The 17,014-nt window shown below is 40.7% G+C and overlaps 1 protein-coding gene across 1 annotated transcript in view; it reads left to right on the top strand.

Annotated features, from left to right (window-relative positions):
• The window catches only part of ttn.2 (titin, tandem duplicate 2), a 472,252-nt gene that overhangs the window by 174,286 nt on the left and 280,952 nt on the right, over positions 1-17,014 (top strand). The window contains 2 exon segments of the mRNA XM_034187115.1: positions 2,837-2,890; positions 3,399-3,470. Of these exon segments, the coding sequence (XP_034043006.1) occupies positions 2,837-2,890; positions 3,399-3,470 (126 nt within the window).

Below are 17,014 nucleotides of genomic sequence, written 5' to 3'. Positions count from 1 at the left end.
CTGATGACCTCAGACAGACGACCTTAAACTGACACCCTGAGACTGATGACTCAGACCTCAAACTGATGACCTCAGACAGATGACCTTAAATTGAAACCCTGAGACTGATGGCCTTAGACCTCAAACTGATGACCTCAGACAGACGACCTTAAATTGACACCCTGACACTGATGACTCAGACCTTAAACTGATGACCTCAATTGACACCCTGAGACTGATGACTCAGAACTCACACTGATGACCTTTGACAGACGACCTTAAACTGACACCCTGAGACTGATGAGTCAGACCTTAAACTGATGACCTCAGACAGACGACCTTAAATTGACACCCTGACACTGATGACTCAGACCTCAAACTGATGACCTCAGACAGACGACCTTAAATTGACACCCTGACACTGATGACTCAGACCTCAAACTGATGACCTCAGACAGACGACCTTAAATTGACACCCTGACACTGATGACTCAGACCTTAAACTGATGACCTCAGACAGACGACCTTAAACTGACACCTTGAGACTGATGAGTCAGATCTTAAACTGATGACCTCAGACAGACGACCTTAAATTGACACCCTGAGACTAAGTCAGACCTTAAACTGATGACCTCAGACAGACAACCTTAAACTGACACCCTGAGACTGATGACTCAGACCTTAAACTGATGACCTCAGACAGATGACCTTAAATTGACACCCTGAGACTGATGAGTCAGAACTCAAACTGATGACCTCAGACAGACGACCTTAAACTGACACCCTGAGACTGATAAGTCAGACCTTAAACTGATGACCTCAGACAGACGACCTTAAACTGACACCCTGAGACTGATGACTCAGACCTTAAACTGATGACCTCAGACAGACGACCTTAAATTGACACCCTGAGACTGATGAGTCAGACCTCAAACTGATGACCTCAGACAGACGACCTTAAATTGACACCCTGACACTGATGACTCAGACCTCAAACTGATGACCTCAGACAGACGACCTTAAATTGACACCCTGACACTGATGACTCAGACCTCAAACTGATGACCTTTGACAGACGACCTTAAACTGACACCCTGAGACTGATGACTCAGACCTCAAACTGATGACCTCAGACAGACGACCTTAAACTGACACCCTGAGACTGATGAGTCAGACCTTAAACTGATGACCTCAGACGACCTTAAACTGACACCCTGAGACTGATAAGTCAGACCTTAAACTGATGACCTCAGACAGACGACCTTAAACTGACACCCTGAGACTGATAAGTCAGACCTTAAACTGATGACCTCAGACAGACAACCTTAAACTGACACCCTGAGACTGATGACTCAGACCTTAAACTGATGACCTCAGACAGATGACCTTAAATTGACACCCTGAGACTGATGAGTCAGACCTCAAACTGATGACCTCAGACAGACGACCTTAAATTGACACCCTGACACTGATGACTCAGACCTCAAACTGATGACCTGTGACAGACGACCTTAAACTGACACCCTGACACTGATGACTCAGACCTCAAACTGATGACCTCAGACAGACGACCTTAAACTGACACCCTGAGACTGATGACTCAGACCTCACACTGATGACCTCAGACAGACGACCTTAAACTGACACCCTGAGACTGATAAGTCAGACCTTAAACTGATGACCTCAGACAGACGACCTTAAACTGACACCCTGAGACTGATGGCCTTAGACCTCAAACTGATGACCTCAGACAGACGACCTTAAACTGACACTCTGAGACTGATGAGTCAGACCTTAAACTGATGACCTCAGACAGACGACCTTAAACTGACACCCTGAGACTGATGAGTCAGACCTTAAACTGATGACCTCAGACAGACGACCTTAAACTGACACCCTGAGACTGATAAGTCAGACCTTAAACTGATGACCTCAGACAGACGACCTTAAACTGACACCCTGAGACTGATGACTCAGACTTCAAACTGATGACCTCAGACAGACGACCTTAAATTGACACCGAGACTGATGGCCTTAGACGTCAAACGGATGACCTCAGACAGACGACCTTAAATTGACACCCTGAGACTGATGGCCTTAGAGCTCAAACTGATGACCTCAGACAGACGACCTTAAACTGACACCCTGAGACTGATGGCCTTAGATGTCAAACTGATGACCTCAAACTGACACCCTGAGACTGATGACTCAGACCTCAAACTGATGACCTCAGACAGACGACCTTAAACTGACACCCTGAGACTGATGACCTTAGACCTCAAACTGATGACCTCAGACAGACGACCTCAAACTGACACCCTGAGACTGATGACCTTAGACCTCAAACTAACGTATGTCAGCGTGTCTGACGTTTGGAATCAGCTGATGGATTCTTGGAAATAAGAATTTGGCTTGTGACTTGCTGTCGAGCCAGGCTTGTTACATTGTACACGTGACGTTTACTTAACACCAGTCTAACGACTTCATTTAACTTGAATAAAGTAATTATTCATGTTTGAGTTTACGTTTATTTTGAAGTCATCCATTTCCTCGCGGTGTTCGAGGTGGACGAACTCATCAGTGTTTCCAGTATGCTTTGTCTTTGTGATGTCAGAACTTTTGAGGCATCAACAGTAATAAACTTGTCCGTATTTTTAAGGCGGTTTACTTTGACACATCAGGACCACAGCTAACCAAGCTAGCTAATTAGCTAACCCGTTAGTGAAGACAACAAAGCTAGCTAACAAAGCTAGCTGCTGTTCTAATGGTGACAACAGCAGGTGAATCGGGCGCTCAAACCCGCTTTCTGAAAGTCTTCAGCGTGCCGTGAACACTTTGTTTGTTGTGTCGTTTTCAGTGGAGTATCAGAGTTGGACAGAAGAGACGGTGACACAGCGAGTGTCCACAGCAGGTATCAGCCCACACAGACCGATCGCCCATCTTTGTCTTTGGTTCATATGCATCATTCTTCTTTGATTGTCAAGTGTCTTTCTTGGACTGTTTTATTCCACTGATCCATACTTATGATTGGTTGCTTATTTTTCATGTTCTTTGATTTTTTTGATTTCATTTGTTTTGGTTTTTATTGTTGAGTTGTTTTATGTGAAGCGCCTTGAGACGACGCTTTCATGATTTTGCGCTCTATAAGTTTAATAAAAAATTGAACTGAAATATTTTGGGATCTTGGGAGTTTGAGCTTCAGACTTTGTAAGGATGTATTTATGTAAATAAATAAAAAACTAAAATGTTGCTATTCACTGAAAATTATCTTAATTATTCCTTCATGGTGGGACTGACTTTGTGACACCACAGACTGAACAGTTTTTTTACAGGACTGTCTCAGATCAGGTCCAGAAACCTTCTTGAAGACTGAGACAGAAACTCCATTTCTGACATTTCTCCGTTTGTTTTTCCACTAGCTGCCAGAGTTCCCATTGAAGAGATGGTGGAGACAAAGAAAGTGGAGGCAAGACAGGAAATCCCAACCAAAGGTACAGCAGGTCTCCACTGAGTGCTCAGAAATGGACCAGAGCTGTCTTTGTCTCCCCTTTAATCCCGCTGACTTTAGGATTTATACATTCTGCCTTTATTAAAATGAATTTCTACCCACAAAGAACCAGTTCTGTTCTGGATCTTGAGACCTAATTTGGGACCCTTTTGAGCAGTTTGTTCAAAAAAGAAAATTCTTTAAGACTCAAACTGTTGGATTCCATCATAAAGAATTAGGTCATAGGTCAGCCCCCCCAAACAACCCTATAAATCTGGTATCAATAGAAAGTTTAGGATGTCTCGATTACAAAAATAACTGGTAACAGTAAAAATACTGGGCTTCACTATGACATATGACAACACTGTCTGTAACGGCCCGGTTACGGAATACAGAAGATTCAAAGAACGCCTGTGAGTAGAATCATCATACAGTAGTGTCATATTTCAATCAAGTATACCTTTTGACACAATACAGCTGTGCACATTATTCAAAATGTAGTTGATTCCACTGTATATAAAGTCATATTTAATTTGGTGTCTTATACGTCCCATTTGCTTCAAAGTAACTCTTTATGTTGTGTGGAGAAAAATATCAGATTTCATAATTGGACGTGTTCTTTTGGCTGTGGGAGGTCAATGAAAGTATAAAAGTGCTCATATGTCATAGTGAGTGTCAGTATTTTTACTGTTAACACTTATTTTTGTAATCTAGACATCCTTAACTTTCTAGCGATATCAAATTTATAAAGTTGGGGGGGGGGGGGCACATGGGACCATGCTGACCCATGACCTCAACAGTTTTGAGCAAGTCACTTTGTGACTGTAGGGTCATGGGTTTAATTTCAGAATGTGGACAGGAAAATGCCTCTCTGTCAATATGACGCAAAGGTGCCTTTGAGCAAGGCTGTTAAATTGTGTGTGAAAGTGATCTATTAGATATTGATTTTTTTTCTCGAAAAAACACTATTACTGAAAACATTGTGATGCTAACGTGTGTGTGTGTGTGTGTTTTAAGTTCAAATAGCTGAGAAGAAGCCGGCAGTGAAGGAGCCGTCTCCACCAAAAGGTACCAACCCTCCACCACTGGCGGCACTTGGCACTTTTGTAATCTTGCCGCACCAATTTGCTTCTTAATGATTTGCTTGGCCTAAACCTGAAAGTTCCTGTCTGAGCAGTCGTTCCGATGCACCTATAAGATTTTTAGGTTCTGAAATTTCACTTCTTTTTGCTCAGTTGTTGAAGTACTGGAGACCAGAAAACCAGTTGAAGAGGAGGTTCCTGTTGTTTCAATTCCAAAGAAGGAAGTTCCTGCTGCTGAAGGTAGAGCTGCCTTCTTTGTAACATCTTTATTTTGTCATCTTAGAAGTTTACTGTGAGGCACCTGGACTTCTTGTTTAGTCTATAAGACTCATCCTGGTAACCTCATTAACTGAAGAAGTGTTGAAGACCAAAACAGAAGCCCAGTTGCTTTGGGTAAACATCCTACCTGGTGGAACGAGAACCGCCACATCTTGTTTCTGTGCTTGATTATGTTTTAACTGTATCTTAAAAGAACCTGAGGAAGTGAAGAAGCCCCCCCCTGTTCCTTCACCGCCTGATGATAAACCTGCAGTACCAAAGAAAGGTACCTTCTTCATGTTGTTTGCAGTCTCAACCATTTCATTGGTAGCTGCTCTGTGGTAACTGTTATATTGTCACCTTCACATCTCTCTGCATAGAATTCTGACTGTAATTTCATCCAGCTGTCAGGTGTTCTGTTTTTTTTTTTTTTGGGATGTGTAGTCAAACGTGTGACATCAACCTTTTGCTAAATTCGCTCTTATCTCAGTCTCTTGAACTCTTCTTTTTGACCCGTGGATACTTACTCAACATTAACACAAGCTAATGTCTGTCTTATCTAAAGATGAGCCCAAGCCTCAGGTACCAGCAGAGCCCAAAGTACTGGCACCTGCAGCTAAACCTAAGCCTGAGCCCGAACCCAAGCCCAAACCCAAAGTGGAGCCTGAAGCCAAGCCCAAACCCAAACTGGAGCCTAAAGTACAACCTGAACCCAAAGTGGAGCCTAAAGTACAACCTGAACCCAAAGTGGAGCCTAAAGTACAACCTGAACCCAAAGTGGAGCCTGAAGCCAAGCCCAAACCAAAAGTGGAGCCTGAAGCCAAGCCCAAACCCAAAGTGGAGCCTGAAGCCAAGCCCAAACCCAAAGTGGAGCTTGAAGCCAAACCCAAAGTAGAGCCTGAAGCCAAGCCCAAAATGGAGACTGAGGCCAAGCCCAAACCCACAGTGGAGCCAGAGCCCAAGCCCAAACCCAAAGTAGAGCCTGAAGCAAAACCCAAAGCAGAGCCAGAGCCCAAGCCCAAACCCAAAGTAGAGCCTGAAGCAAAACCCAAAGCAGAGCCCAAGCCCAAACCCAAAGTGGAGCCAGAGCCCAAACCCAAACCTAAAGTGGAGCCTGTAGCCAAGCCCAAACCCACAGTGGAGCCAGAGCTCAAGCCCAAAGCCGCAGTGGAGCCTGAAGCAAAACCCAAAGCAGAGCCAGAGCCCAAGCCCAAACCCAAAGTAGAACCTGAAGCAAAGCCGACACCCAGAGTAGAGGCCGAACCCAAACCAAAACCCAAAGTAGAGTCTAAAGCTAAGCCCAGAAAAGAACCTGAAGCCAAACCTGCTGTAAAGGCTGAGCCAGAGCCAGAAGCAGAGCCAGTTCAGTTGAAGAAGCCAACATTGCTGCCATCTAAAGGTACCTCCTGGCTTGTTTTGATGTATTTGCTTTGTCTTCGGTTGTAAAATTTCAAATACTTAGGTCTCACTGTGTTTATGGTTTTTTTCTGTCCAGACCGTCAGTATAGCATCACTGTGTTTGCATAGCTTCACACGTGGATGTTAATCTTTTAGTGTCCTTCTTTTTGCACACACCTAAACCAATGTGGCTGTTGCTTTAAGTGCCTGAAGAGGCTGCAAAGATCAAGACCGAACCTGAAGCCTGGGAACCACAGCCAGCAGAAGAAAAACCTACACCAGAAGTCCGTAAATTAAAGTCTGCCAAGCCAGAGCCTCCTGAACCTGCAAAACCTAAAGCTGTGGTCCTTCCTAAACCTGAAAAACCAAGAGAACATGTACAAATTACAGCAGAACCTGCAGAAACAAAACCAGAACCAATACCTGCTCCAGTAGAAGCTCCTGAGAAAGGTACAGACCAGCTGTGATGCAGCCTCACAAATTTTATTAATCTTCATGAAGTTTAAATGGTTGCACAAGCATCCTTCTTCTTCCTGTATCCTCTGGAAATGTGCTGCCTCTAATTTCTTTTATTCTCTTAAATAACTCTTTTTGTCTTTGTCTCAAAGTAGAAATCTGGTTTGTCCCAGTAGGGGTCTTGGTGATGCTGTCTGTTATTTCTTTCACTTGTGATAAATTGGTCATCAGTGAACAAGTAGACCTCACTTCATCAAGATCGGATGTGGAACAATCACCCAGATATTCAGAGTTAGCAGAAGGTCGTAGATGAACCAATAGATTACCAGAATTCTGCACCATGGCTGCAGAAGAGTCATGATCTTTGTTATGGGCTGTCTCACACCACTGGATGCACCATGAGATTCTGTCTATATGACTCAAGGGAGCCCAGGTGGTAAAGAATGTTACACTTTAACCACAAGGTTGTTGGTTGGGTTCCCACCTACTGTATGTCAGAATGTTCTTGAGCAAGCACCTTGGTATTGGTGTGTGAAAACAGGTCAACGTGAAGCATCGTGGATTGAGCGTCTCTTTTCAGATTGAAAGGCACGACACGTGTGAAATTCAAAATTACAACACTGATAACATTCAGCACCCAGTGACAACATGTTTGACTTTCTCTGAGTATTTGCATTGGGATGATACCAGTAACTGTACCCACAGTCTGTCTTCCTATACAACTGTCATTCCATCTTCCCCCACAATAGACCTCAGGGGACAGTCTCAGCCGCCTTTCCAAGTCAGGTGATACCATGGACTTTCTTGGAACCTGGAAGACATCCAATCAGGGAGAAATCCGAACTCCCTAGAGTTCACAAATCTCATTTAGACTTGATGGACAAATTTCCATGACCCATGCAGGATCCTTGTACCATGTCCCCAGTGTCCGGAATACAAGGTTCAGCTATTGGTTTCTCACTGCGTTGAAACCACAGGTACTATTCCAGACCTTTTCCTACTCGCTGCCTCTCCTGATTGTCATGAAACAGATACTGTTGTAGTCTTTGTTTTATCTTTTCATACAGTGCCATCATCAGGTCCATTATCATGTAGTACAAAATGGAATGGACCAGTTTTTATCTTCACTTCTGCCAAAGAGTCGATGTTTGTGTTTAATTTTTGACCGCTGGGTTGGATTTGAACCCAAGAAGATCTGATAAGCTTTTAAGCCACTTGTGGCTCCAGCATCATGTTGAACACATTTTTTCATCCTTGGTATTTGTAATTTGGTGAAACAGCGCCCCCACATTAACTTGGTTATAAGCAGATAAAGCTGGGCTCATTGGGTCTTGGTTGCAATGATCTGGAGCTTCTTTGATTTCAAAGTATTTTCACGTTTGGCTAAAAGTGACAGATGGCATCACCAAAGACTCAGCTGCATGAAACCAGATTTGTAAAAACATTTACATTTGTTGTCACTTTTTGTTGTTCTGTTTGTTTGTTGTCACTCTACAAGCAGTAACACACACAAAAAGCCGGCTCACTTGGTCTTGTTGACGAGTTCCTGTTTTGTTTACACCACTAATCTGCCGACACTCATATCGGCGTCATGACTGTCCGTAGACTTTACACGTCTATTTCCATGTCTGACACACACATGTTCTCTTAAAGTGCCAGAAGCACCAACAAAGAAGGAGGCGGTCGCACCTCCAGAAGACAAGGCACCACTGAAGAAGAAACCCGAGGCAGCTAAAGGTACCGGAACTCTCAGTAACTGCCACTAAATTGTCAAACATCTTGATTGGTTTTTGTCTAATGTGTGGAAGGCAGTGACGTGTGTGGGGCTGCACGGAATGTCTTTGAGTGTGTGATGTTTTCCACTCGGTAGAGTGACTGTTGTAAGAACTGTACTGACTCTGAGTGGTACTCTTTAAAGTTCCTGTGCAGATAAAGGCAGCTGAGAAGCTGGAACCTGCTGTAGTTCCTCCTAAAGTCAAAGGTATCTGAGCCGTCTGTTCTCTTTCTGACGTTCCATTGCTCAAACCTTCAGTTGCTTTATGACATCAATAAATAAAGAAAGTTTATCATTGAACCTAAAAGTCAAAGCAAACCTTTACAATATTTTCTGAATGATAAAACACAGAAACCAACGTCCATCAGCACTTAGAAACTAAATCATTTTTCCTCAGCCTTGAGCTTTGCTGATGGTTTTTTGTGTCACTGTCATTGTTTCCTTGATGGTCTGATAAGATCACAAACACTCATGATTCACTCATGTTTATAAGAACTATTGAATAAGTAGCGTCCTCGAGCTAACTGATGGTGCTGACTTTGAGTAACATGTTGATTCTTGTTCTTATGTGTGCAGCAGCACATTTATCTTTGAAGTCACATCTTCTGCATGTTTCTCTGTCAAACCTTCTTAAAGCTTTGAAGCCCAAACTTGTCACTGCAGAGGTGCGTGAGTCTGATGCTTTAGTGTTGGAACCTGAAACCAGAGTGGAGAAGATGCCTCCACACAAAGCTGAGGTAAAAGAAACTATCTCAGAGAGAGAAGCAGACAAAAAACCTGTGGAAGAAAAAACACCTGAGGAAATAGTGGCAAAAGAAAAACCTCCAGATGAAAAACCACCTGAAGCTCCCCAGGAGCAGATGCTGCCTCAGGTTCCTCAGAAAGTGGCTGAAGAAGAAAAGAGGATCTTTGATAAGAAGCGACCTGAAAAGGTGCCAAAGAAAGGAGCCGAGAAACCAGTTTCTGCAAAGACCACAGAGAAACCACCTGAGAAGCTTCCTGAAGTTAAACCTCAGGGGAAGGTGGCGCAAAAGCTTCCTGCAGGTATAACTGAGGCAGAAATGTTCCAGTTTTTCTTTGTAAACTTTTTATTGTCTTCTAGTCTGGAATCATGTCCACAGTACACTCAAAAAAATGAAATGTGTCCAAAATGTCAGCATTTAATGCTGCAATGGTTTCAGCTTTAGGTCAAACACCAGACGCATGAATCAGGGTCTCAGCATCAGCCATAGACAGGATGGGACGAATCGTCACTATATTTCGCAGGTGGAAGAAAGCAGTCCTCGTAATATCTCTAATGTGGAGGTCAAAGGACCATCAGCCAGTGACATCTTGTGTTAAATCATGATATCATAAATGTAAAAGTAATCCATTCAGCGAGATCATATTTAATCCAGTGACATAACATTTCATTATTTTGAGTTTGCAGTTGACTCCAGAAAAAGATAAATCTGCCATCAAGTGAACAGCTGCTGCCTCTTCTTCTTAAATCTCTCTTTGCTCTTTATATTTGTGAACATTTGTTTGTTAAGCCTCTAAATGATTTGACCTCACACACCCTTGGATTAAAACTGGTTAATTCTTTAATAGAATTTCAAACCAAGGCCATTCAGAAGATTGTTGCTTTGGAGGAAAAAGTCTCTCCTCCAGAAAAAGGTACTGACCACAAAACACGGGCTTGGCAGGTGGATTATGACTTCTTCAGCTCTGTCTTGTCTCTCTGCTAACACTAATAACTGTCTTTGTGTTTTTGTCATTACCTCTTGGCGCTGCTGACTGGTGCCTCTTCTTCATCGCCTCTTAACTCTTCCAGTAGTAATCAACCTGTTGGAGGTCGAGCAGAAGGAAAGAGCTCAAGAAGTTAGTTTTGTGATGGAAAAGGAGTCTCCCACTGAGGAGATTTGGAAACATGAAGACATCGTGGAAGAACATGCCAAAGTGTGGTACGGGAACATCTTGGACAAAGGGACTGTGTCCTTACCTGGACAACAGGAAAAAACAGATCTGAGAGGCGAGATATCTGTTACTGACGCTTCAAAGAATGAAACCAGGGTGATGAGGCACAAAGTCCTCCCAAAACCAGAAGTGGAAGCTTTTATCAAGATAACTGCAGAAATCCAAGATGGTACATCAGTTAGAATGGAAGTTCCCAAGGTAGACATACTGGTTAAACCAAGAAGAGAAATGACCATCACAGTCAAATCAGAAAGCAAAGACAGACCGGGACCAAAACAAACTAGAACTCTAGAAACCAGACTGCTTGAAACTGTAGTGAAGGAAGAACCCAGAGAAGATGCAGATAAATTCAAAGCTTTTCCACTGTTTATCGGCACTGAAAGACACCCGGTGGAAACGGATGGAAAAGGTTTGGTAATGCCACAGTCAGTCATTGTGTCCGATATTCCTGAAGAAAAATCCAGTGTGACAACTCTCACATCAAGAGAAGTCACAGAAGAAGACATGCCAACAGCAGTTAAAGAAAAAATGGCAAAAGATGAGAAAAGAGTAACTAAAGTACCAAGTCTGGAGCCCAAAACAGAAGAAAGAAGAGCACCAGAAGAAGTTCCAGTGAAGAAGTCTGAACTCCCTGAAAGGAAAGAAGACAAGAAACTTAAATCTACAGAGATGATTGAAGGCATGATGGAGAAAGTTAAAGTAAAACCAGAGACCAGAGTAAGAAAAGAGTCGGCACCAGGCGCTGAACCCGAGAAAGTGGAGCACAAGAAAGAGCCAACTAGGAGACATTTCCCGGAAGACGAAAGACAACTTTTAGTTGATGACACCATTCAGACAAAAAGGATTTCCCGAAAAGAAGCTCCTGGAGGTACAGAGAGAAAATCTAACACAACCATCAAACTCATCTTTAACGCCTGAATCTTTTTGACTCAATGGATCAGCCTTTTCATGCTGCATCCACTTTTTGTTGTTTTGGTGTTAGTCACTCTTGGTGTTTTTTATTTAGTATTTTGTTCTCTCTCTTGCGTTCAACAAAAAATTATTATTCTTTAAAGAAGCAGAATCCAAGGAAGAGAAGGTTCCCACCACAGTTCCTGAAGTTCCACCAGCTGAAAGACGAATTGACAGAGGTACAACAGCACATTTTGTTCATCTGCTCCTCCTTTTTTCCGTATCTCTTTGTTTTGTCTGACCGCAGATGTTTGTCTTTATTTCTTTCCTCAAATCTCTTGGCACTGCTGTATGGTGCTTTTCTTAAAATTCTGTCCTAAAGTGAGCAAAACTGTCCATACTGAGGCCGAAGGACAGCCAGAAACTCAGAACATTCAGAAGGCCCATGTGTGCAAGGAACCTGCTGAGGAAGAGGACGGTCGTTTCCCACCAAGTACCACTCAAAAAGCTGATCAGTGTGAAACGGGTGCTGACGGATCTGTTAGTGAAGGTTCCAAGAGACCGTCTCGTATGCAAAAAACTAAAGTAGGGATCGGCGGAAGTGACTCGAAGACAAAAGTTCAGTCTGCTCAAGAAAAAATTGCCAAACCGACACCCACAAAAGAGAGAGAACGTGGTTATCTTAAAGAACCAACACTTACAAAAGATAGAGAATGTGTTTCTCTTAAAGAACCGTCACCTACAAAAGATAGAGAATGTGTTTCTCTTAAAGATCCGACACAGACAAAAGACAGAGAACGTGTTTCTCTTACAGAAGATAGAGAAGAATTTGTTTCCCCTAAAGAATCGTCACCTACAAAAGATAGAGAACGTGTTTCTCTTAAAGAACCAACACCTACAAAAGACAGAGTACGCATTTCTCCTAAAGAACCAACAACTACAAAAGAACTGATACCCACAAAAGATATAGAAGAAATTGTTTCTGTCAAAGAACCATTGCCAATAAAAGATAGAGAATGTGCTTCTCTTAAAGAATTGATACTGACAAAAGATAGAGAAGAAATTGTTTCTCTTAAAGAACCCACACCTACACAAGATAGAGTATGTGTTTCTCTTAAAGAACCAACACCTACAAAAGATAGAAAACATGTTTCTCTTAAAGAACCCACACCTACTAAAGAAAGAGAACGTGTTTCTCTTAAAGAACCCACACCTAAAAAATATAGAGAACGTGTTTCTCTTAAAGAGCTGACACTTACAAAAGATGGAGAACGTGTTTCTCTTAAAGAGCTGACACAAACAAAAGATAAAGAAGAAATTGTTTCTGTCAAAGAACCATCACCTACAAAAGATCGAGAACATGTTTCTCTTAAAGAATCAACACCTACAAAAGATAAAGAACGTGTTTCTCTTAAAGAGCTGACACAAACAAAAGATAGAGAAGAAATTGTTTCTGTCAAAGAACCGTCACCTGTAAAAGATAGAGAATGTGTTTTGCTTAAAGAACCGACATCGACAAAAGACAGAGAACGTGTTTCTCTTAAAGAAGCAACACCCACAAAAGATAGAGAAGAATTTGTTTCCCCTAAAGAACCGTCACCAGCAAAAGATAGCGAACGTGTTTCTCTTAAAGAATCGACACGTACAAAAGATCGAGAACGTGTTTCTCATAAAGAACCCACACCTGCAAAAGATAGAGAACGTGGATCTCTTAAAGAACTGACACCTACAAAAGATAGAGAAGTTGTTTCCCCTAAAGAGCTGACACGTACAAAAGATAGAAAGCATGTTTCTCTTAAAGAACCATCTCCTACAAAAGAGAGCAAACGTGTTTCTCTTAAAGAACCAACACCTGCAAAAGAAAGAGAAGAAATTGTTTCTGTCAAAGAAACAACATTCACAAATGATAAAGAACCAACATTTACAAAAGATACAGAATGTGTTATTCTCAAAGAACCAACATGTACAAAAGATACAGGACGTGTTTCTCTTAAAGAACCAACACCCACAAAAGATAGAGAAGAAATTGTTTCTCCTAAAGAACCAACACTTACAAAAGATAGAGAACATGTTTCTCTTAAAGAATTGACACTTCCAAAAGATAGAGAACATGTTTCTCTTAAAGAATTGACACCTACAAAAGATGGTTTTTTAACAGAAATATGTTCTCTAACACCTACAAAAGGCAGAGAACATATTACTCTTAGAGAATGGACACCTACAGAAGAGAGAGAACAGGTTTCTTTTAAAGAATCGTCACCTACAAAAGATAGCGAACGTGGTTCTCTTAAAGAACCGACACCTACAGAAGATAGAGAACATATTTGTCTTAAAGAACCGACACATACAAAAGACAGAGAACATGTTTCTGTCAAAGAACCGATACCTCCAAAAGATAGAGAACATATTTCTGTCAAACAACTGACACCTACAAAAGATAGAGAACATGTTTCTCTTAAAGAACCCACACCTACAAAAGATGGAGAAGAAATTGTTTCTCTGAAAGAACCAACACTTACAAAAGACAGAGAACATGTTTCTCTTAAAGAATTGATACCTCCAAAAGATAGAGAACACGTTTCTCACATAGAAGGAACACCTCCAAAAGATAGAGAACATGTTTCTTTTAAAGAATTGACACCTCCAAAAGATAAACAAGTTTCTCACATAGAACCGACACCTACAAAAGATAGAGAACATGTTTCTCTTAAAGAATTGACACCTACAAAAGATATAGGACATGTTTCTTTTAAAGAATTGACACCTGCAAAAGATACAGAACACGTTTCTCACATAGAACTGACACCTACAAAAGATAGAGAACATGGTTCTTTTAAAGAATTGATACCTCCAGAAGATAGAGAACATGTTTCTCACGTAGAACTGACACCTACAAAAGATAGAGAACATGTTTCTTTTAAAGAATTGACACCTCCAAAACATAGACAAGTTTCTCTTAAAGCACAGACATCTATGAAAGACAGGGAACAAGTTTCTGTTAAAGAACCGACACCTACAAAAGATAAAGAACATGTTTCTGTTAAGGAACCGACACTTACAAAAGAGAAAGAACGTGTTTCTCTTAAAGAACTGATACCTACAAAAGATAGAGAATGCACTGTTTCTCTTAAAGAACCGACACCTCCAAAAGATAAAGATCGTGTTTCTCTTAAAGAACCGACACCTCCAAAAGATAGCGAATGTACTTCTCTTAAAGAACCAACACCTACAAAAGATAGAGAACATGTTTCTCTTAAAGAACCAACAACCACAAAAGATAGAAAAGAAACTTTTTCTGGCAAAGAACCGTCACCAACAAAAGATAGAGAAGGTGTTTCTCTTAAAGAACCAACAACCACAAAAGATAGAAAAGAAACTTTTTCTGGCAAAGAACCGTCACCAACAAAAGATAGAGAAGGTGTTTCTCTTAAAGAACCAACACCTACAAAAGATAGAAAATGCGTTTCTCTTGAAGAACCAACACCTCCAAAAGACAGAGACCGTTTTTCTCTTAAAGAACCAACAATTACAAAAGACAGAGAAAATGTGTCTCTTAAAGAACTGACACCTCCACAAGATAGAGAACGAGTTTCTGTTAAAGAACTGACATCTACAAAAGATAAAGAACATGTTTCTGTTAAAGAACCGACACCTCCAAAAGATAAAGAATGTGTTTCTCTTGAAGAACTGATACCTACAAAAGATAGAGAACACACTGTTTCTCTTAAAGAACCAACACCTCCAAAAGATAAAGAACATGTTTCTCTTAAAGAGGTGACACCTACAAAAGATAAAGAACGTGTTTCTCGTAAAGAACCGACACCTCCAAAAGATAAAGAACATGTTTCTGTTAAAGAAGTGACACCTCCAAAAGATAGAGAACATATTTCTCTTAAAGAATCGACACCTCCAAAAGATAGAGAACATGTTTCTTGTATAGAACCGACACCTACAAAAGATAGAGAACATGTTTCTCTTAAAGAACCAACACCTACAAAAGACAGAGAACATATTGCTCTTAAAGAACCGACATCTACAGAAGATAGACAACATGTTTCTCTTAAAGAACCAACACCTACAAAAGACAGAGAACAGATTGCTCTTACAGACCTGACATCTACAGAAGATACAGAACATATTTCTGTTATAGAACCAACAATTACAAAAGACAGAGAACGTGTTTCTCTTAAAGAACCCACACCTATAAAAGATAAAGAACATGTTTCTCTTAAAGAATTGATACCTACAAAAGATAGAGAACACACTGTTTCTCTTAAAGAACCAACACCTCCAAAAGATAAAGACCATGTTTCTCTTAAAGAACCAACACCTCCAAAAGATAAAGAACATGTTTCTCTTAAAGAACCAACAACCAGAAAAGATAGAAAAGAAACTGTTTCTGTCAAAGAACCGTCACCAACAAAAGATAGAGAAGGTGTTTCTCTTAAAGAAGCAACACCTACAAAAGATAGAGAACACATTTCTCTTAAAGAACCAACACCTCCAAAAGACAGAGACTGTGTTTCTCTTAAAGAACCAACAATTACAAAAGATAGAGAAAGTGTGTCTCTTAAAGAACCGACACCTCCAAAAGATAAAGAACGTGTTTCTCGTAAAGAACCGACACCTACAAAAGATAGAGAATGTATTTCTCTTAAAGAACCAACACCTACAAAAGATAGAGAATGTGTTTCTCTTAAAGAACCAACAACTACAAAAGATAGAAAAGAAACTGTTTCTGTCAAAGAACCATCACCTACAAAAGATAGAGAACGTGTTTCTCTTAAAGAACCAACAACTACAAAAGATAGAGAACGCACCGTTTCTCTTAAAGAACCGATACCTACAAAGGATAAAGAACACACTATTTCTCTTAAAGAACCGATACCTACAAAAGATAGAGAACATGTTTCTCTTAAAGAACTGACACTGACAAAAGATGGAGAACATGTTTCTCTTAAAGAACTGACACTTACAAAAGATGGAGAACGTGTTTCTCTTAAAGAACCAACACCTACAAAAGATAGAGAATGGGTTTCTCTTAAAGAACCAACACCTACAAAAGATAGAGAACGGGTTTCTCTTAAAGAACCAACAACTACAAAAGATAGAAAAGAAACTGTTTCTGTCAAAGAACCATCACCAAGAAAAGATAGAGAATGTGTTTCTCTTAAAGAACCGTCACCAACAAAAGATAGAGAACGTGTTTCTCTTAAAGAACCAACACCTACAAAAGATAGAGAACGTGTTTCTGTTAAAGAACCAACAACTACAAAAGATAGAGAACATGTTTCTCCTAAAGAACCCACACCTATAAAAGATAAAGAACATGCTTCTCTTAAAGAACTGACACCTACAAAAGATAGAGAACACACTGTTTCTCTTAAAGAACCGATACCTACAAAAGATAAAGAACACGTTTCTCTTAAAGAACTGACACCTCCAGAAGATAAAGAACGTGTTTCTTTTAAAGAACCGACACCTACAAAAGATAGAGAACATATTTCTCTTAAAGAACCAACACCTACAAAACATAGAGAACATGTTTCTCTTAAACAACCAACAACCAGAAAAGATAGAAAAGAAACTGTTTCTGTCAAAGAACCGTCACCAACAAAAGATAGAGAAGGTATTTCTCTTAAAGATCCAACACCTACAAAAGACAGAGAACATATTGCTCTTAAAGAACCGACATCTACAGAAGATAGACAACATGTTTCTCTTAAAGAACCA

Source organism: Thalassophryne amazonica, chromosome 14 (assembly GCF_902500255.1).
Source record: "Thalassophryne amazonica chromosome 14, fThaAma1.1, whole genome shotgun sequence".
Lineage (NCBI taxonomy): Eukaryota > Metazoa > Chordata > Actinopteri > Batrachoidiformes > Batrachoididae > Thalassophryne > Thalassophryne amazonica.
The sequence above is the reverse complement of the archived record's forward strand: the minus strand, read 5'-3'. Positions and strand labels throughout refer to the sequence as shown.